Source organism: Fringilla coelebs (genome assembly GCF_963513975.1).
Source record: "Fringilla coelebs genome assembly, chromosome: 5".
NCBI classification, from domain to species: Eukaryota; Metazoa; Chordata; class Aves; order Passeriformes; family Fringillidae; genus Fringilla; species Fringilla coelebs.
Window position 1 is genome coordinate 70,507,717 of NC_140033.1, and position 23,019 is coordinate 70,530,735.

Consider the following 23,019-nt stretch of genomic DNA (forward strand, 5'->3'; position numbering starts at 1 on the left):
TTGCTAGGTGAATCCATGGTCAGATTGGATCCATAATCAGTGGGGTCATAATCCAGCTGTTGCACTAGATGATTGCTCTAGATCCCTGGTGAATGAGTTGTCTTCCTTTCTCTTCTCTTCTTCCCTTCTTTCCTTTCCTTTAGTACTCTGGGATGAAACCCACCAAGGCTCTGTGGACTTAAGAACATTCAACTGCTGCAGCTGACCCCTTACAATTCCAGTGTCCGCAAAGGGAAGGTCACTGTTGCTGCAGCTGTGCTCCTCCAGCTGAGCGGACTGGGAAGCCCCAGGTTTATCAGTAGTCTTAAAGACTGAGGCAAAACAAGCTCCAAAGTCTTCTGCCTTTTCTGTACACCCATTTTCCAGTGGGACCACCTTCATCAATGAAGATGTGTTCTTGGGACACCTACTTGGTACTGGCATACTTAATAAAACTCCGTGTTTTCTGGCACAACAAAAGCTGGGGGAGAAAATACATAAGTCCCTCAAGTGGCAAAGCCTCTCGGCTGCCCAGGGTGATGCTTCCCTTCACAGGTCACCTCTAACTGTGCATCATCTCTCCCTCTGGCCCAACTCAGTGTGAAACCAAAGCAGAATTGATGCATGCCCTAGGCCACGTTGTATGCCTTCTTCATGTCTCCCAGGTAGGCATGGCACTGGAATATCCCACTGCCTCCCCTCTCCCTGCCTGGATTCAAGCACATCCTGTTCCCCCACTGAATCCTATTTAAAGTTCTGTTCCTAAATCCAGCTACCTTGTTTTCCTGAACGCTCTTACCCCCACTGGTGCCTGTATAGTGCCACCCAGTGTAACATAAAATATTCACCAAATAAAATTTCAGATCAAAACACCCTGAGACATTTGAGAGCATTCTGACTTTGGAAAATATTACGTTAATATCTCCAATATACATTCTTCTTTATCAGAATAATATGTGTCACCATACTCCTCTCTTCCACAGTGTGGGGATGACCAAAGAAGGTTCTGTGTGAGTGAGCTGTTAGAAGACACTTGTGCCTGGAGACTGATTTGGTAAGCTGCTATTCAGCAGTATTTCTTTTTCTAATTGTTTATATTTGTAGGAAGCCTCCTTGCACCAAAGGAAAATTCTAGGAACTACTAGGGACAGGAATGATACCAATGAGCAAGACAATTGGTTCAATAATTCAGACTTTTTCTTTTCAGACCTTAGTTGTTACTTAGCAAAAATCAATATTTTTTGGATCCGTGTAATTTTTTCCAATTGTCTCCTTTTCATATTACTGAAGTTTTCATCGAAGGTTTCATTTTTCCCAATGATTCCCATGATTGAAGGTGTCAAAATCTTCATGTGTGCATTGCTGTTGGAGAATTTTTGACATTAAATATTGTAAAAGTAGTAGGTTTGCTCTTTATTAGGACTATATTTTCACATTAGGACTATATTTTCAGTGATCTTTATATTTTTTTTTTATTTTTTAAAGGAGACTAACTATGATAAGCCTTTATCTGGCAGTCAAAATGAAGCTGATGGTAAGGCCAGTTTGTGATGGATAAACAAAAAATGAGATAGATTCCTCATTCATCTTTAATTGTATTCCATTTAGATAATTTCTGATTTTAGATAAAGAAGCTGTTGGCACTTTTTGCAATGTTTTTCATCACTGTGTTATAAAGTACTTTGCCAACAATAGTGGACTTAAATGACACACCTGTCATTAGGCAGATGGAGGGAAACAGAGGGGTAGTGACTCGTTTGAGGGGGGTACCTGGTGCTTACTGGGGACCCATCTGGCTTCCTAGGAGCATGGCCCAAATTTCCATTCTGGTCCTTGCTCCAAAGAGCTCAGTAGAAGAAACATATTTTACAGATGGCAAGAGTATGAAAAGTAGTAGCACAGAGGATGTCTGCAGGACAGGATCATTTGTTGTGGATCCCTTCTCTCCAGGTTAAGCAATCCCATCTCCCCATTAGGACTGTGCTCCAGACCATCCCCAACTCTGCTCCCTTTTCTGGACACACTCCAGCACTTCAATGCCCTTCTTGTGGTGAGGGGCCCAACTCTGAGGACAATCACATGGGACCAGCTCCCGACAATTCCATTCACCACAGCCCTCTGGGCCCAGGCATGCATTTGAGTACTGCTAGTGAGGTAAAATGGTGATAAAGGCATTTTAGAAGGGCAACCTAGCATTTCTCTGTAGTAGGTGCTGCTGCCAGGAGACTGAAAAATGAAAGTTGCAAGTCTATGCTATGTATTTGTCATCCTCCTCCCATATAGACCAGCTAAGACTGCCTCTCCTGTTTGTGCTTTTCTTATTTCCTTCTCAAAACTCTTGCACCTTTCCAAACTCTTTCTTTTTCAAAACTCTTGCACTATATTGACTCGCTAAAATCTAAAAAAAAATGTCCTCAACATCAAAGAAGTACTAAATGTTCATGGGTTGGTTAGGCTTGCCATATTTTTACACAGCTATAATGCTGCACAAGTATGAGGCATGTCTGTGTGATAAGATATGGGTATTATTAGTTATCTGGCAGACAAGGACTCAGGATAGCATTAGTAGGGGTATTTCAATCATCATTACAACTTGCTGGGTTTATTTCCTATTAATGATGCAAAATTATGGCTACTTTATGCCAAAAATTCTCCAGGGGAAAATAAACTGATGGAAAATATGCTAATTTTTTGAACTAGCATAGTAATTTAGGAAATTATTCTGCATTTTAACCTGTGTTTTGACCAACCATGCTAATAAACATGCTCACCTCCATGGAAAAAGACAACAAGGCAAGCTCATATGTTCAGATATATTTTTGAGCTGGGTAAGGCTGTGAAAAAGATGTTATGCCTGAAGACTCGGTCAAAGCAGAGTGACAACTTGTATTAGCTATGATTTAACAGGATTACAGGAGGAATTTCCAGGCAGCTGCTCCACATACAAACTGCCTGGCTAGATAAAGCCAGTGCAGATTGGAAATAAAAAGCTGGAAAGGCAAAACTACCTGTAGGAGGAAGAGAATATTTGGCATCTCCAGGGAAATCCACTGTGGTATCAGTACAGGGGAGGCCACCTAACTTTTCTTTGTTCTGTGTTTTATTTCAGTGCAATGAGTCTCCTTTTTCTGCCATGCAATATAGATAATGAAAATCTAATCATGTACCATGAAACCTGTACTTTGGGCTGCAGTTGCAATTCTAAATTCTGACTGCCAAGTTGGTCCAACTGAAATCCATGACATCACACAGAGTTGCTGTGTATATAGTTGATTTGCTTTGAAGCTCTGAAAAAAATCAAAATTGGGACTTTCAAAAATCAAAAACCTTCTGGGGCTTTCAGCTATCAGACTGCAGTGGGGATGGAAGAGTGGGGGGAAATTTCTTCTAAGCCTTCTGAAGAGGAAGAACCTTAATAAAAGATTTCTGGGGGAATAAGAGTAGAATTTAAAAGGCAGGAATAAAATGACAGAGTAAAACAAACAATCAAGGAAGAATTTAAATTGCAGTTTCCACTTTTTCATATAAGCATGTGCAACCCCCAACTACCTCTGATGGCCATCAAGGTAATGATGTGTCCCTTCTACTAATCAGTGGGCTAGGCAGGGTGCAAAACTGGGAATTAAGGTTTCCCTATCCTTTCCTGATGATTTGACACTACAGAGGAGGCTTGCCAGGATGATGCCTTAGCAATGGTCTCACAGGCACCTGCTTTTGTTTTGTTCAACTCACAAATGAACAATAGCAAGAATTTCACAGTGCTTGAAACACAGAAAATTACACAAATGCTTCTTAAAAGCAAAAATCTGAATCTGGTTATCTGTTGGGGATGCCACTTGGAGGCTGTGGTAGTAAAAGTGTGAGATTTGCAGCTGAAGCATCGGTTGAGGAGTTTAGTGTGGAGAGGGGTATGCTCCTCTCCATAATGCTAATTAATTTACTGAAGCTTTGCTAAGACTCAGCAATCTGCCTGTACAAATTTTGTGGCAGCTTCTGTAGGCATGGAACCAGAGTGGTGAGTGGCTCTCTACAGAAGTAAAGCAAATTTTGCTGCTTAGGAAATGCTATGGAAAGGCAGGTGCTGAAACAGTTTGAGCATGTAAACTTGAGAACTGCATGCAAATTAAGTTTCATGGGTTATGTAGCAATGCTGTCCTGTTTTATAACATACTTTTGTACTTGGGACTTAGCCTGTGCTTTGGAAGTGCTGGGATTTTCCAGATCTTGGGCAGATGTTCTATCTGATTCTATGCAGCTGAAGTCTGTGAAGTGATTGAGACAGAAGGCATTGGATCATAAAATCATCTAAGTTGGAAAAGAGCCCTAAGATCTTCAAGTCTAGCTGTAAGAATGTAGCATGTACTTGAGTCCATCCTTCTTTAGGGTAATATTTATGCACTTGCTTAACCATAAAGAGTAAAATAAATGGGAAGTGAATTTCAATAGACGTTGAAACAGAAAATCACTTATTGGAGTTCTTTACCTTGGGAAACGTCTATCTTCATGTATAAATAGACTTTTTTCATCTATTCTTTGTGGCAAAGGACTACCAAAAATCCAGGGACATCCAGGCTCAATTGCATGATGTCTGCATACACACTTGGCTTTATTTTATACTAATATAAAATCAGTCTCAAATTATTTCAAATGTCTAGAATGTGAAAAAAAAAAAAAACCAACAAAAAACAAACCAAAACCTGTTCTAATTCTTATTAACTTGATGTTGTTTTCTTTTTTCCTGGTTCCTAGGCAGAACCTTGTCTCTGCTGTTATCAACTACAGAGGTCAAGTGGAATATCTGCTGCAAAATGAGGTATTTGTTCTCAGTTTGTTACACTAGAAAAGCATTAACTTCTACATGAAAGGTATCTAATTATTAATCTGTCTTAGATGCAATTAAGGAAGACTTTTAATTAAGACTGCTTAATCTGACTTTGAAAGGATATAAATTCTCTTAATAAAACTTGGTCTGAGGTTAGGAAGAAAGTGCTACAAATTTAAAATATCAAAGGTGACTATTTCTATGTGTCAAGGAACTTGTAAATAAAACCAAAGTTGTTTGAGTTGGCAATGTAATACTTGGAATTAGTAGAGGTACAATGCATTATATGGATCTGCAAAATTTGTCCCTGATTTTGCAAACCCCCAAGCCTAATGTTACATATTTAGTATATACATGTGGTAGTTTGAAGGATTAAATTTAGCCAGCAAAACTCCCAAGAGCTTTATTTTAAAGCATTGTGGGCTGCCAATTGAATGCTTCATGCTTGAAGGAAAACTCTTTTAGGAAATCTTCTTTGCTATCCAATGTTTTAAGGACAAATATCTAAAGGACAAATTGAGTCATACCTTGGAAGAAACCACATATTTATTTGATCTGACTTCCAAGCTGGCATGATAACTGATTTGATCTGACTTTCAAGTTGGCATGATAACTGATTTTCTAGGGTTTAAAACTGGAAAGAACAAAAGACTTCTAAAAATCAAAGAATACTGATGTAGCATGGAGATATTCCAGTGTATCCCTTCCAGAGTTATAACTCATTATGCTAAATTATGCATTTCTTTGAAATATATGTTACAACATAGAATGAATATTTTTCTTCAGAACTCTGTCACCTACATTTAAGTTCAGAATTTAATCTCTCTGGATATCCTTGTTCTATTATTATTTCTATTTTGAATAGCCAGGAAACATTCATTTGCATAAAACATAATACATATACACATATATAGAAATCCACATAAACATACAGGCATGTACATGAATGCATATATATCAATAACAGGTAATATTTATAAATACATAATATAGACATATACAAACATTTTACATTTTGTGTAAATCTTTGATGCTTTTTTCAAAATCCAAACCACAAATTTAGAGGCTGTTGAACTGTGCCTGGCTACAAAGTAAAGCTCTGGGTCTGATACTGTGCAGGTATTTGCTGAATTTTCCTTTGTAAGCATCATCTCAAAGGGAAGTGTTTAGTGTATAAAATGTGATGCAGTCATAACCATTTGGAAAAGTTAGGTCCCTAAGCTCAAATGCACATGTATATTTCTTTACTGAAGTAGACCCACCAGGGTAGTTCTTTACATTCACTTGAAATTTTAGGGCCTAAAGCAAGAGGATTCTAAATTCAGAAAAAGCCATAACCTTACTATGAAGGAGACTTTGCAATCCACCCTTTGCAACTGACACTGTGCAGATATTCCTCAGACCTATAATGAAGCATTCCTAAATTTGTTTTTGCTAAAGATTTTTACATTGAGTAAGCAATTTCTTGAAGCCATTAACTTTTTATAAAGGGAAGTAAGTACATTTTTCAAATATTCATAGCATCCAACAAATATGTGTGTGTCTAGAGCTAAATTTCTCTGTAGTTTTTTGGGTTTTTTTTAGTAAAGTCTTTTCTACTCAGGGACACTGAGTAAGTTCACATGAATTGCTTAAAAGAGCAGGATTGCAAGTTAATGATGTAGGTCATATCATGGATATTTTCATTCAGAGGATCAGTGCATGGAGATTTTTCAAACCTAGAATCATGACGTATGATTTGCTTTAATTAGTGGCTCAAAAATGATGGAGCGCTAATGTAATGAGTAACATTGATAAATATGTAGTAAAGAAAACAAAAAAATGAGAACCCTTTATCTGGGCTTTGAATCCTTGTCTACTTTTTTTCTCTAACTTCTGATTAGATTGCTTAAAGAAGGTCTAAAATTGGGGTAATTGTAAATTCCTCCTTATCCCAAGTCTGCACAGAGGTAATTTTGTCACTTTTCCAAGCTATTCCCATTCCCAGCTGGTATTGTTGTTACCCCTCTCTGGTTCACCACAGTCCACCTTCAGCACACTCTGGAATTTAGGACACTGCTCACAGATTGTAAATTAGGTGCACACTTAACTGCTGAAGTTCCTTAAGTATTCAGTTTTCACCAGACACACCTTGTGGTTCTCAGTTGATTTTAAAAAATATTAATATTTTGCACATTTTTCTGCTCATTTGCAAATTTATTCTTCCACATATGTGGGGATATCAGTGCTTTTGACTTATGGGAAAAGCCCACTATCATTATTAATCTAATTAGTAATAATGGTAAATAAATGGAAAATTAATTTTGCGATAGATAATGACTTTATAAAACAAAAATTTTAAAAAGATAATGAAGATGTCTGGCACAAAGATAGGATTGGTGCTATTAGGGTTGAAATGTAAGTTTTGAAATTTATTTTTCAGACAATATGTGCAGTAAAATAAGCAGCCAATTTTGATTGCCTTGACAACCACTTTTTATGCACTTCATTTTGAAATCCATTCAAAATGTACTGTTACTGTAGAGGGGACTTTGTAAATTTTTTATACAGAGTGTAGAAATTCTAGAATGAAATAACATTTTTTAAATCATATAAATTATTGAAATGCCAAAATATTCTTCTAAGGTTCTGTTCTATTTAAATATGTAGAAGGGGGAAAAATTACAAGTTGTTGACTGGAGTTCCTTTGGAATTTCAGAAGGTGTAAAAGTTTTGTAAGAAATTAATCTCCATCTTCCTTTCTTTGGGACAAAAATCAATGTCATATATCTATACATTAAAAAAAAACCTCTTTACATGAAAAAAGAGAACTCTTTACATGATAATATCTCAGCAGAGAAATAGTGTGGAAGAAGTCATCATGTGTAGTATTCAGTATCACATAATTTTATGTGCTTACTCTTCATTCTCAATATGCTCCTTACAAGTAGCTACCATAAAAATAAAGTGTATGATAAAGTAGCTCCTATAAATATTAATGCTTTGAGAGTTTATCTACAAACAGAAGAGCATATTAAACAGAAATTGATACATTTCTCAAGACACCAATTCTCTTTATGGAATAGCATTGATATGTACGTACAAAAATACATAAACTGTGGGTGGGTTTGGGTTTTTGGTTTTGTTTTGTTTTTCTCCATCCAGAGAGCTGTTTCTCTATTTAAAGGTTACTTTTGTGTATGTTTATTGCTTGTTACTGCTCAGAAATTACCCTGTAGATCTGTATTTATATTTATATTATGTATTTTATAGGCACAAAGTTCCTTCTTCCAATAATGCATCTCTGCTTGTGAAGAAGAAAAAATCAGAATGAAAACGTATTTAAATCAAATGCAAATTTTGAGTGATATTTTATATTAATTAAAAACTGTATATAGTAGTTTATTTGTGTGTGTGTATATATATATATATATATATATATATAAATATGTACACATATACTCACTTATTTCTTCCAGAAATCAGAGTAAACCAGCTTTGATAATGTTTTGGAGTTGTCAGGGTTACACATAGCAAAGCCATACCACTGAGCCCCAACCAACTTCAGCCCAAAAGAGGATCTAAAATTCTCAAGAGATCACAGTCAGCCTTTTCCTCTCTAGAACCTCTAGTGGGAAAAGGTGTTTGTGTCCTTAGTTACTAAAAAAAAAATCCCAACAAATTCTGTTTAACAGAATTTGACCAGCAGATATTTGCGCATATTTAATGTAATTTGTTCCTGCTTTAGTTCTGCTCAAAGCAAGTAATGTGCAATTAATAAGCTCAATATATTTTTTATATTTATTTCTAATAATGACAGGTGTTCACTTTCTCACTGCAGTCTGTGCATGGACCTTAAGCCTGAAAACAGAAAGTTCATCTTGGTACAATTTTTATTTTTCAGGCACGAGATGCATGAGTGAGAGAAAGGGTTTCATGGGTACATCCACATACTATAGTGCACTAAAAGGAACATTTATCAGTACAGAAACATGGAGAATATTTTTAGAAGAGCTTCTGCTTGTTCAGAGAATGTATTTTAAGGTTTAATGAAGAGATACAACCATGCAGAAAGCCCATGAGTTTTATTTATTTATTTATTTATTTTCCTGAACATAGAGTACTTGGTATTGTGTTTCCCTTCCTTTGGGGATCCAATTTTTTTTTTTAATCCTTCAAAGTATTGTATCTAGAAACGTTTTGTTTTTTTTCCATATGGCAATATTTAAATATCTAAATTTACAATCAATAAGATTCCATAGTTTTAATTAAATATATAATTTTGCAGAAAGTTGGTTGCAAAAGTACTCATGTCAGATTATGCAGCCTCCCACACAATATCTATTTTTAGAAGGAATGTGGCTGTTTTCCAACTCAGGCAGAAATGGGTAGGAGACAATAGTGAGGTAGTGAGGATAAATTCACAGAATTACAGAATGCTTATGAATCACTTGGCTTCAGGTCTCTTATGAAGTTTCTTCACAGTGCTTCCACACTGCTGGAGTTCAGCCAAACCAAGGTTTTCCCTTAAAATCAGTCTTTGATACCAAATTTGTTGTGGTTTTGACCGGCATACATTTTGTGGGAGATAACTGGACTTCAACAGAAATGTCACTGTCCTTAGGGAAATATTGGCCTGGGGTGATTTCAGTGTAGCCAGACTAAACCATGGTGTTTGAATTCTGCTTAAGAGGGTAGAATTTTGTACCCCTCACTGCCATGAAGGTTATGGTCAGGTGTTTTTGGTAAATGCTGTGTATCTACTGTATCCTTACCCCCCCCTATTTCTCTCCTAAAAACAGAATAATGTTGAAAATGTGATTGAGGCAGCTAAAGCCATCTGCAGTGTCCTGTGTTATGTGGAAACCAGAGACATCACTGATGCAGTCTGGAAACTCCAGACTTTGGGGAGAGCACAGGTAAAAGTTGCATGTTCATATCCTAGTTTTCTCTTTAAACTGGAATTTGAGTGTATCACTCCTTTTTTTGATTGATCCAAGTCCATTTTTCTGTCTTGCTACATTTTACTCTCTTGCAGTCTTGTTTTCCCTTTGACATGTGTTGGGTAGAGGCACTGTAAAAAGAAAAAGAATGTTGACCATGTGTGATGTGATGGAGGACCAACAGAAGATTTGCCATGTGTTTAATTTGAACTGATATTCTCCTCCAGTTCTTTCTTGTTCCTCCTCAATGTACAAATCTCTTCTTTGCCACATCACCTATTTACCAAATCATGTGATTTCAGAGTATTAGATTTGCAGATATTTAGTACAGGTTGTCAGTAATTTAAAAAAATCTTCCAAAAATGTCATTTAAATAGTGATTTTTTTTCAGATTGAAATGTTCCTGCTATTTATGAAAAAAGGTACCAGCATCATATAGTCCTCATTTTAGCTGAAATACTCTTAAAACATTGAAATGGGTTTTCTAGAGATTTCTGTATAATTGTGAACTCAGACTTAAGGGAGTAGTATCACTTCTCAGTTTGGTTATCAGCTGCTTTGGTATGACCTTAGAAAAGTCTCTATGACCTGATTTATAGAAGTTCTGAGCACCCAAAAGCTCTTTTGAAGTCAGCATCATGGAGATAGAGGTGCTCAGCAAATCTGAAAATCAAGCCATTAATCACTTGAATTTACTCTGGTGTAACTGTGAGTTGTGATAATTTTTTCACACCCTAAGGAAATTCCCTCTTCACACATTAAAAAAAAAAAAAAAAAAAAGAGGAATTCTCTTCTGTCCTTGCATGGTCTCCTGTCATTCTTTCTCACAGCTAATACTATTTAGAAAAATGTGCCAGACTCTATATGATGCTTGCATTCAGGCCATCACCTACCTGCAAGACTTTTATCCTTTCTCTTTCCTGTTGAGCTTGGTTTTGTTTTTTCCCATGTCTTGTGCTATGTGTAAGAACACCCAAGACTGGAAGAACCAAGGCAGCTCTAGGGTTTTTGGCTTGTTGCTCAGACCTGACCAGCTGATTCACTAAAGTGGCTTTTCTTGCTTCCCTTTTAGTTCATGCATCACTGCAAATCTTGCTTCTATAATATCCTAAATCTTTTAATTTCTGCTTTGGTACAAATTATTAGAAATCACTACTGGGGGTAAATTCCTGCATAAATGAGTTTGTGTTGGCCCACATTTTATCTGGCATGATGTGGAATCAAAGGGAAATAAGAGTATCCATAAATGAGTCTGTGTTGGCACGCGTTTTATCTGGCATGATGTGGAATCAAATGGAAATAAGAATATCCATTTAAGAAAAGCTCTTCTTGGATATTAGAGGGTAAATACTGTAGAGAAAGGAAGTAACAAGGGATTCATGTGATTTGCTTTTCAGTTAAACTCCAGATTCTCTTAAGTGGTGTCAGGATGATCAGTGTCTTCTCCTTGAGACAAGAATTTTCTCAATCCAGAATGTTTCTTAAGAGATAGACAAAGAGCTGGGTCCAGTTAAAATATAGAGAGGGAAGTAAGAGACATTTGTTTTAGGAAGGAATTAGAGCAGAATAAATGTATCAGGACTAATTTGCTAAAAACATTTCTTTTGAGACAAGAAAAATTTAGTGTGTTTTATCTTTTATTGCTCAGGTCAGCCCTGTGAACCTAATGTGTAAACCACCTCTTATAACTGCCTTATATATCCCTTGGTCCATTTGCAGCCCTGTCCTCTCTGAATTTGAGCAGAGAAAGAGGTGCAGTGGTCAAAGAGACAAATCAGATCCTGTTAGTGGGGCTCATCCTAAGTCAGAAAACCCCACATGCCATGCAGAGTTACATAATGGGATAGAGTACAGGCCATCTCTTTCAAGCCTTAGTTTTTTTGTGGATGTTCACATTTTATTCTGCTTGTCTTCAGAGCAATTGTCATGCAAATATTGCTTTTATTTTTGAGATGAATTGGCTATTGATAGGCAAATAATTAAATTATGACCTGATCTATCTTGTTGAAAGAAACAAAAAACTTCTGCTCCAAATGTTCCCTGATTGTTATTTCTCCTTCTCCAGCATGTCCAATTCCATCATATAGACTGTCTCCAATATTTACAGCTTCTCCTAAAGCAATTTCTATGTTCTTCCTCATATGGAGGGAGCAATAGACTTCCCTTTTCCTGTTTTACCTGTTCAGATTATCCTTTCAGAGCAAGGCACACCTCTCCTTATCTCTGTGCAGTCTCCAGCGCAGCAGAGTGCTGGTCCTGCCTGGGATCTCCAGAGGCTGCAGCTGATAAGGGATGATGATAATGATACTGTTTGCTCATCTGTAATGAGCAACATGATACTGTTTTGAATAGCCTCTTCTGAATGTTGAAAGGATTGTCCTGATTGAACAGTCTTAAATATTTTTCTGTTCTAATATTCAAAACGAAGCTGCTTCACATATTGTGGGGATTTTTGAAGGAGTTTTGAATGAGTTAGAGACAAGACCTCTGAGTGTTTAGATGATGTGGTTTATTTTCTTCTACATAGGCAGGAAGGGTGAATTTGGCTCACATTTGTACTGTCATGGTTCAGAAAGTCACAAGACCCTTAGTTACAAAACTTTTAAAGGATTTATTGACTAATAAAATACTACCAAACAAGGATATTTATGTTTTTGACTTAATCCTTAAATGTTTTATCTTATGGACTCATGGTGCATTGTAAGCTTTCTTAGCCAATCATGTTATGACACATAAACCTACAGTGCTGCATTCTAAACTCCTTGTTTACCTTTGTAACTACTTTTAATTTTTTCTATATCTTAAACTCCAAAACTTTAAACTTTCTTCTTCTTAACGTATCTCTTTAAACTGTAAATCCATATTCTCACTTCTAGCACCTAAGTTTGGAAGCATCTTCTAAGGTCTCAAATTAAATCCTGTGTTTAATTCTGAGATTTGGCTTGCGGACCCAAAGTTCTGAGAATTCTTTGCATTTTGGATTCTAACAACATATCTCTTGAAATCTACTGCCCAGATTGTCTTTTATGCTATGAAGTTTTTCAGTTATTGAGGTTTTGTTCTCTTAACGCTGCCTTTCAGGCTTGGTTAGCTGAGCTGCTTGTCTGTCCCTTGAAGCCTTCCTGTAAAAGCTGCTTGTGACCTTGGCTGCCACCCCTGTCCCTCTGACTCCCTCTGTGCTGAAGCAGACCTGACTTAACAACTGACTTCAAACGCTGTTGCTGCTGCTGGCTTTTCACTCCTTTGAGAAATACTGCTAGGACAGTCAATAGACCTCAGCAATCCAGAAAAGGTTGGGCTTTGATTCCATAAAGAGCTTCATCTTTCTCAGCAGCTGAACTATAAATGTGATAAAAGCAGTCAGATATATTTCTGCATGTTTTGTAACTTGAGCACGGTTCCTTTTCCTGAGAAGAGTCATTACACATTATATACAACTATTGTATTTGCTGGGAAATGTCTCAACGAAGGCAGGAATGATGCATCTGACTCCATGTTCTCAGAAGGCTTTATAATATTATCATATATTAAAAATACTCTACTAGAGTAAAGAATACAGAAAGGATACTTACTGAATGCTAAAAAGCTAATAATGAAAACTTGTGACTCTTTCCAGAGTCTCAACACAGCTTGGCTGTAATTGGCCAATGAGTGAAAACACAGCAGAATGCAATGGAACAATCACCTGTGGGTGAACAATCTCCAAACACATTCCACACATGAGTACAACACAGGAGAAGCAAATGAAATAAGAATTGTTTTCATTTTCTCTGAGGCTTCTCAGCTTCCCAGGAGAAAAATCCTGGGCGAAGGGATTTTTTCAGAGAATGTGAATGCCACATGCAATTACCTCACACGCAGAATATAAATGTAACAACCCAGATTTCATCTGTATTTGTCAATATTTATGCAAAGACAATTGACCAACTGTCCTGTCTGTAGCAACACGTGTAGTCAAAATTAGTACTCAGCAGCCAGTTATTCAATGAAGTACCAAACCCTCAAACCTCTTTTTGATTTTAACTCTTATTGAATGGTAGGGTCATTTTTTATGTAAATTTTGGGTACAGAAAAAAATATTTAATTCTGCAATATTACTGTATTTGACCATATTGCTAGAATCATTACTATTATGTTCATCAGTCTAGCACCACACCAAAATATTTTGTTAGGAGGAAGAGAAGCTTTTTTCAGATGAGCAGGTAAACTGCCCCACAAATTAAGTGACATTTTTGAGGTTACCTGTTACATCTCAATCACTGCAGCATTACACATCTGCTGAGGAAGAGGTGCCAGAAAAACATTCTAACTGCTTTTCCACATGATTTCCTGATGCTTTAGTGTAATATATGGTGTGGTTTTGTGTGGAATATTTTTTAACACGTCCATTTGGCACAAGTGCACATAAAGCCTCAGGGAAACCACTCCTTACTCCTTCCAATGTAAATTACATAGGTTGCCAGTGTATGTTTGTTGATACCTATCTGTACATATGTGCTTGCCTACTTGGAAAAAAAACCTGAATGTGCTTCTATATAATTCTGGTTAAAAAAAAAAACCAAAAACCCAAAACAAAACAAAGAAACTTAGTTTCAATCTTCTGTCTTTAATTAAATTGTACTTATTACCTCTTCACTGTCAGTACTGTGCATTCCTGTACCGTGGTTAAGAGATTATGAAAGCAACTGGCACCAGTGCTGGTTTCTTCTTAACTGATTGCATCTCTTTGTAAATGTGATTATTTCAGTCTCTAACCAACCTAACCCTGGGATTTTCAAATCCATTCAGGGGAAGCTCTGGGCCGGATGCATACTTAATGTTTTTCATCTCTCCTTTTTTTTTTCCTCCCATTCCTTTTTTACAGCAGCTCACAAAATGTCATAGGAGATCAAATCCTGCCAGAACAGGCACTAATCCACTATATATTAAGCATGCTATACTATGTTGAAATTATAAGTACCGTGCCAAAAGGTTGTTTACTTTCCAAAATTTGAGGGAATTGAACAAAAGTCTCTGTTCCCATTTGTCTCGCTGCATTATGAAGATTGTGCAAACATAATTCTCAGCCTGGATGCTGCTTTTCTCCCCTCAAGTAAGCATTTGACTTCTTCTGTTCATCTTCACCAGACAAATGCTGGCAGCTCCAAGCTGGGTGCCAGGGGGAGAATGTACATCCAGCACTGTATTTCTTCTGCCGCCTCTGCATGCATTGTAATTTTTGGGAAGCATCATGCTGAATACATATGTACAAACACGAAGCATTCTGAGCCCACTGCAAAGGGATTAATGACTTTGAAGGGTAGAAAACCTTACAGGGATGTGGGTTCAAACAGTGCAAGCCAGAGGCAATATGAAATGCAGAATTAACTTTGCAGTCTCTCTGGTCAAGATTTGCTCCTTATTTTTGTGTCGCTTTGTAGATATAAGTCTGATCATAGACTCATGCAATCACAGAGCTTGCTGAGTTCAAAGGGATCCACAAGGGTCATCAAAGTCCAACTTCTGTCCCTGCAGAGAACACCCCAGGAATCACACCCTGTGCCCCAAAGTGTCATCAAAATGCTTCCAGAACTCTGTCAGGCTTGGGGCTGTGGCCATTTCCCTGGAGAACCTGTTCAGTGCCTAACCAGCCTCTGGGTGAAAAAGCTTTTCCTGATATCCACTTAACCTCCCCTGACACAGCTTCATGTCATTCCCCTGGGTCCTGTCACTGATGACCAGGAGAAGACATCACTGCATGTCACTTGCCCTCATGAGGAAGCTGGAGAGCAATTTGGGGTCTCCCCTCACTCACTATTTCCCTTTGGCCACCTCTGGTCAGCTGCCTGCTCAAAGGCTTTCAAAGAGCACAGCTGTTTTCAGTGATCTGGCACAGGAGAAGGTGAAATGGAGGCCACTTGAGAGTGGACACTTGCTGCTCCTCACCTTTGTGAGGATGCCAAGACCCTGCCCTTAGGGCTTCACCACTGATTGTGTAAGGCTTGCAAAGGGGTGGAGAGGGAATTCTTCTCTCTGTTGTACCACTGTGGAGGCTGAGAACGTGTGAGCACATTTGATGAGAGTTTCTTTGTACCCTGACATGCCCAAATACTGTCAGAAATCAGGTCTGAGTGGCTTGGTGAGGTGGTAGAGGAAGCAGGTCCTGTTGCTCTGAATCCCAGTCGTGTCTTGTGTCATCATAACATTAAGATAAATATAAATCTTCCCCCTTTCCACTGTAATTTCTACCCTACAACCATTAGAACTTCAACCCAGTCTTTTCTGAAGTGACTGATTATTTTTTTTCCTCTCTGGTTTTGTCTTTATAGAATTCTCTTCAAAGTGTGGAAACACCAGGCAAAGGTAGAGTGTTTGTTTTTTTTTTTTAAGTATGTTAATTCAAGGTGTGTCATCATAAAACACATTTTGCTATTTGTTTGTTTTACTAATCTGTTTGAGTGTGCATATTGCAGATGTTTACATGTTAAGGTGTATTATAAGGTAATTTTGATAAGTTGAAATTGAAGTGACCTAAAAGTGTAAATAAAAGTGTTTCCACAAAATAATCTGGAAACTGAAATACGGAGAATAAATAGAGTGAAAGAACTGAGTTCAGGTCATGGTGGTCATGGTGGTTTTCTTTAATCACAACTTTCCTCATGAAGAAAAGGGAAAATAATGAACTTCATGGAAGGCTGAAAAATTATTGTTCTGTATGACTTTTCCATCTGACTCCAATAACTTTAATTCCCCCCTCTGTAAGCTTTAGTTCTTTGTGATCTTTTGCTGCATAAACAGTGTCTTGTCTAATGATAGACTGTCATAAGAAGAGTACATTAATTAACAGTAATGGACGAAATTATAAACCCTGCCTTTTTTAATTCTCACTGGCTCAGAGGTGCCCAGCACTGTCAGCACCTCTCAGACCAAGGGATGAGCAGGAGTCTGCTCTGTCAGGGGTGGATTCCAGGAGGGAACAGCCTCATCAGGTGCTGCTCTACCCCTCTGTGGCTGCCCAAATGCAGCTGGGGATGCTGCATGGGTACCATCAAGGGCCCTCCCTGCAGCTGAGCACTGGGGTGGGCTGTGGAAGGAATTTGTCTCTCCCCATTTTGTTTGAGGAAAAAATGGCCTCTGAGATGCTCTTTTCCTCTGTTTGCTTTTCTTGACTGCAGCGTGCTCAGAGAGGCAAAAAAGGTGAATCAGCTGCAATGATTTCAGCAATCTTTCAAACACACAGTTGCTTCAGATGCAGGTTTCCAAATGCCAGGCTTGTTTTCTGCATTGTTCAACTTCATGAACAGCAGAGAAGGGAAACAGCAATTCAATTTGTAAGCTGCCAGGAGAAGCTAAGCATCTGGAAGGCCAGGAACATGCAGGTGCAGAAGGGAGATGAAGGCAAATTCAGTTTGTGGGACTCTTCTTTCTTGGATATATTCCTTGTTCCCATGCTTTTTTTAAACACTCTCAGTGGCAGCTAATAGCTCATGTTAAAAACAATCAATAGTTACTAATAAACATCTACCTGAGAAACCTCTTCCTCCACACACTGTTCAGAAAATGTCATTAGAATGGATTTAGAACACTCCTCTCATTACAGGTTTTTCCAAATTCGAAATTCATTGAATCAGCAGCTCTCTCAAGGAAAATCTCATTTACTGAGTAACAGTGAAGGAATCTGTGTTTACTCCCTACTTCTCTGTACCTTTATTCATGCCAGGAAATGTTCACCCGTGAAGATTTCTCTGTTTGCTTTTGGCACACCCTAATTTCATAACAATTGCAGAATCCTTTTGGTAGTGTAAGATTAGAAACTGCAAGTTACTGATAGCAAGTCAGAACTTGCCAGGCCATTAGTCATTCTGTGGAGAAGCCTGCATTCAAATTTGTCCAAGGTAACCAAATTTCCATTTCATGTATGTTTTGACATGCTACATGCCTTACATCTGCCCCTAATACATTAACTAAATAGACTAAAAGTCAGTAAAATATTTAAAATTAAGCTAATGAGCTAGCATGTCAAAGCTGGTGTTAAGAACATGTCTGTGAACAACCAAGTGTGAGTGCAATGAGCAAAACTGATCTGCAGGAACCTAGGGCTGAGCTCCCAGATGTGAGGAAAAAACATCTCACATCTTCTCTTTTGGGCATCACAAGTTTTCCTTAGTCCCTGTCTTCCCAGTGCTCACCTTCATGATGATGCCACTGATCTAAGAGCACTAACCTTGAGAGGAATCCAGATGATATTTTCACCTGCTGAAGCTAGAAGTAAAAGCCAAATAAGTGGTGAGTTGTAAGCTCCTGCCAAATTCTCCTTTGTGTTTCCTTTTTCACCTCATTTGCTTCCCACCCTTTTTTTACTTCATTGTGCTTGGCTGTCTAGGATTGCAGGCATACAAGAATCTGCAAGCCTGTGACCCAAAATTAAAGGAAAATCATAGATTTGCTCAGTGCTGTTACATCTTTCCAGATCTCTGGGAAGCTAAACCCCATGTGCTTTCCTTCCTCAAGCAGCTCATTGCAGATGAAGTCAGAATTGATAGCTGAGGAAGGGACAGACTGGATTTCCCATTTTTACTGTTCCTTTCTGTCCCTCATATGTATTCATGTTTGTCTTGAAGAAAACAGGATCAAATTTTAACAGCAAGAGCACCAAACAGTTACTCCAATTAATAATTTGTTTCCTTCCCCCTTTTTTCCCCAAGAGATGATTATTGCCCTGAGTATCATAAAAGAGTTTTATCTCCATTGTAGCTTCTCACTACCACAAAACAGAAAAAGATAAAAGATACTATTAAAATGAAAGCCTTACTTAAAAACTTGTTTAGAAACTGCCTTAACCTTCCTCTTTAATAACAGATTTTTGTTTGAGGTTTATTATTAGCCATTCATCCTGGACTAAGCAAGTCAAAGACTATATTCAAAATATCTACCCTTATTTTAGTGTTCCAATCACTGCCTCTGTTAACAGTGTTATCTCTGTAGAACAATTTATGCCACTGCTGTGAATAAAGCAATACTTATCCACATAATGCCTAAGTCTGGATCATGTTCTTTTTCCTCTCTACAAAGTCCTTAGAAGATTATATTCAAGTTTTAGTGCTCAAAAAATTTTCTTTATTTCTTGTTAAGTGGGAGGAACTATAGGCATTTCTAGACATCAGCCTCAAGTGTTGACAGAAAATGAAGATTACTCATGTTAGTGGAGATGTAGCATTGGAGTTTGCTGCAATCCAGAGTGTGGGAAGGCTGCAGGCTGGTGCAGACCTGAGTCTGTGTGTAGCTCTCAAAAGCTGATGAATGAATGTTTATTCCATGTCTACAGCCTTGCTGCTCAGGGCAGGCATTTCACATCAGACATAATAAGCAGCTTTCAGAATTTGATCAGTATTTCTCTGGGACCCATCCAGAAGGTTTGGTGTGCACCAGGAACTGATGATATTGAATTAGCAGACTTTTCCAGCTGAATTGCTGGAGTTGTTATCTTTTAGAGTGAATGCAGGAATGTAATGCTTACAATACATGTAATGTAGTCATCATTACATTTAGACTGTAAAGCTTCTCTAACTAAGCCAATAGAAAGGCTTTTTTTTTAAAAAAAAGGGGGGAAATTAAGTGGGTTTTTTTCTCTTTTTTGGTTTTTTTTTTTTTTTTTTTTTTTGTTAGAGTTTCCTTTGGAGCTGAAAAATTATTTTTCTTCCTTTCATAGCACAAACCCATTACATTTTCGTTTTGGGAAAAACTCTCTTTGTTTTTACAATATGGAAAAATCTTAAGGGATTTTTATTGATTTTCTTTCATTTTTCTACATGTCTCCTGCATTATTTCCAAACCAGAGCACAGCTCCTCACCTCTAAGTTGTTGTTGTGTTGCATCTTGATATATTGTCCCTATAGCCAGAGGCTTTTTAATCAAGAACAATTTTAAAATAACTAGAACCTCCCAATTCTGCACAAAAAGTAGGCAGAAGTTATCAAGGCATATAGAAACAGAGACATTTTTGGTATTTTCAGCAGAAGATTTTAAAGTTCCTTTCAAGGGATAATCCAAGGATTCTTCAACTAGTAGGAGAAAACAGTCCAGTGAATATTGGTGTTTGGAGGCTGCCTCTGATCAGTGTGTGCATTACAGCCTTTTCATGGTTTGCCTCTTTCTTATCACAATAGTAGCTGAATGAATGTTGCTTAGCATTTTACTTAAAGGTCAGGTGGGTTTCTTTTTTCTGTAGTTTTGATTTTGGGGTTGTGTGTGTGTGTGGGTCCTAAACTGTATTCAGGACCTTGCTCTTTCTGTTTTCATCTCTGAAAATCAGCTGGAAAGGAAGAAAATCAAACTCTACTTCTCAAAAGTGTTTTTAATCTGTCAAAAGGGTCATAAGCCTTCATTCCAAATTCTGTTCAACCAGATTTTTGTCATGTTTTACCTGGAGAAAACATGTACAGGTCAGAGAGAGTGTTTAACATGTATTGAGCTGACCTCATCTGCTGGTACAGTAACAGCAAGGTGCCTGCCCTGTTGGAAGATTTGGCAAAAAAATAATATGGGAATTGTAATACTGGACTGAGAGGAAAAAGTAATTGGGTTTTGGTGAGGAATAAGCTACTATATTCCTTGTTAAATGGTGGAGGCACTTGCAGGTGTATTCATTAACGCCTTCAGGATTGAGGATTGTTCTGTTTCTCACTCCAGGTAGAATTTATTCCTTCATGCTTCCTGCACAAGAAACAGGAATCTGTCAGAAATAAGCACATCTGGCAGCTGTGGTTAAAGTTCACTTCCCTTGTTCTCCTCCATTTCTGCATGTCAGGTTTCTCCTCACTTTCAGTGAGAAGGTGATGGCAAATAATTTCACAGCAGAAATAGATCACGAGGTTTGAGTTGTGAGATTATTAATCTTGGTCACAGTTCACTTTGCAATGTGATGCTTTCATTGTCTCTTACATACTGGGTATGCCTGGGACACCTTTCTAGAAAACAGGTTTTGATGTAGCTGAAACTCTGAATCTGCTGTAGGAAGTCCATGGCCTGTGCTTTGTAAATCAGTGGAGCACCAGTCCTTTCTCAGCTGAGATTTATTAAAAAGCATAAAAAGCAGTAAAAGTTCTCTGGCTTCATGAATTGGAGATATAATTTCAGCCTACCATATCCCATTCAGCAGCTCATTAAAATACAGTGAGAAAATGCTGACCAAGTTTTGTGAGTAATGGATGTTTACAGGCTGCCCAAGACGTTTCCCTCTAATTCAGTTAATTGCTACTGCTCCTAATGACTGGAGAATGGGGGATGGAAAAGGATTGATTCTGGCAGAGGAACCATAGACTGTTTTATAACTGAGAGCTAGCAAGAATAAGAAAATTATTGTTGAAAAAATTTCTGGACCTGCTGACCAGATCATATTGGACATTTGCTTAAACCTGAGGAACTCTGTTCCTGAAAATACCTTCATTCTCTATGTCTTAATAATTAAATAAATAATGTCATTTCCCTCCCTTGGCTGGCAGTGAAACAATTGCCCCCTAATTTTTCCATTGCTGCCCTCACCCCTCACGTGCTGTTAGAGCAAGTTGAGGGGTTTTGTTTGGTTCTGTCTGCTTGTCTGTTTTTTACACATCTGACATCAGTTTTGTGACTCAAGTAAAGCATGAAAATCATTTTTCTGTAAGCATGGTCAATGGGCAGGGCAGCTTGGATGTAGTGATAGGCATCTTGCATCTTAATCACGTCCTTGTCTGGCACATGTACATTTTCTGTTATGGAAAATACTCCATTGTGCATTTTCTCCTGACTTTATTGTTTGGGAATCCTCTGCTCACAGAGTATTCCCTTCTATCTGTGGCTTAGCTGAGACAGAATACATTATTTCTTATTCTGGAGACAAAATCTGAAATGTTGCTTTACCACCTAGAATATAGATTGTGTTAAAACTGTATTTTCAGAAACTCTGAACTACCTTTTACCCTCTTTTGGAGAAAACACTGAGAAGGTTCTGTTCAGAAATCATTGACTTCAACAGGCCAATTTTCATAAATAAGGGGTTTGCTATTGCACTAAATTTGCCTGTCAACCACTTGGAACAGATTGGAAACAAAGAATCTCACAAGGAGCTGTTGGTCCTTAATAAAAAATAGTGTGGTACTTTTCACATAAAGTACTGGTTCAAATAACAGCCAGCTGATGTCCTCTTCTGGACCTCTTAAGAAGGTTCCATGTGTATCACTAAGGGTAAGTTCTTGGAATGCAAGAGAATTCAGTGCAAATTAAACATTTAGTTTGCAGTTACTAAGTGATTGCACATCTGGGAATGAGAATTAAATGGTGTTCTAGGGAAAAAAATCACTAGAGACAAAGATTTTTTTAAAACTATTGTGGTGAAGGATGATAAATGGTAAAATGCTAAAGAGGATAAATAAAAAAGGCGATTAAAACCAAATGGTAGACAAAGAGAGTAGGAGAACTGAGTTTTTTTAGCCTGTTTATCTCCAAAATGATTCAGTTTTCATATGTGGAAGATGATTACATTACAAGGTGTAGCACTCTAGCCAGTCCTTCACACGTGCAATAATTTGCTGTCAATATTTTCAGAAGCAAACCTCATTATATATCAGACTATTTCAATTGTATGTCTATTTCTATTGTTATTATAATTTGTCTACTATGAAGTGAAGAGAAATTATTTCTTTGCACTTTTGCAATGCATTTTGTGACTCAATAGTTCTGGGTAGTTGCTGGTTTAAGGGTAAAAGGTATCAAAGGAGGGGAATAAAATTCTGGACTGAGGATAGGGCTTTTTGGAAACATTTCTGTCAGAAAACTGGGATAGCTGAGTGCAGTGAATAGTGGTATCTGTATCTGAGGTTGGGCAGGATTGCTGCACCTATCCCAAGGATAAAAAGCTAACAGGAGTCTCAGGCTTCCTATTCCTGGGTTGTTTCTTCTTTTTCTTTTCTTTTTTCTTTTTTCTTTTCTTTTCTTTTCTTTTCTTTTTTCTTTTTTCTTTTTTCTTTTTTCTTTTTTCTTTTTTCTTTTTTCTTTTTTCTTTTTTCTTTTTTCTTTTTTCTTTTTTCTTTTTTCTTTTTTCTTTTTTCTTTTTTCTCTTTTCTCTTTTCTCTTTTCTCTTTTCTCTTTTCTTTTTTCTTTTCTTTTTTCTTTTCTTTTCTTTTTTCTTTTCTTTTCTTTCAATAGGCACTATGAGCTGATAGATGGCTGCCGACTTCAGTGGCCAGACAAGTCCAGGGAATATTTCAAGAACTGTTAACAGGTGGTGAGAGCATGTTCTTGATCATGTAGAAAAATGTGAGTTAGAAGAGTAAAAAAAAG

At 37.5% G+C, this 23,019-nt stretch overlaps 1 protein-coding gene across 1 annotated transcript in view; it reads left to right on the forward strand.

The window, feature by feature from the left end:
- The window catches only part of PIK3C2G (phosphatidylinositol-4-phosphate 3-kinase catalytic subunit type 2 gamma), a gene marked incomplete at both ends in the record, with an annotated part of 194,652 nt that overhangs the window by 24,740 nt on the left and 146,893 nt on the right, over positions 1–23,019 (forward strand). The window contains 4 exons of the mRNA XM_084206328.1: positions 963–1,033; positions 4,729–4,792; positions 9,583–9,699; positions 16,032–16,065. Coding sequence (XP_084062454.1) covers positions 963–1,033; positions 4,729–4,792; positions 9,583–9,699; positions 16,032–16,065 — 286 coding nt within the window. The remainder of the gene's footprint in view (positions 1–962; positions 1,034–4,728; positions 4,793–9,582; positions 9,700–16,031; positions 16,066–23,019) is intronic.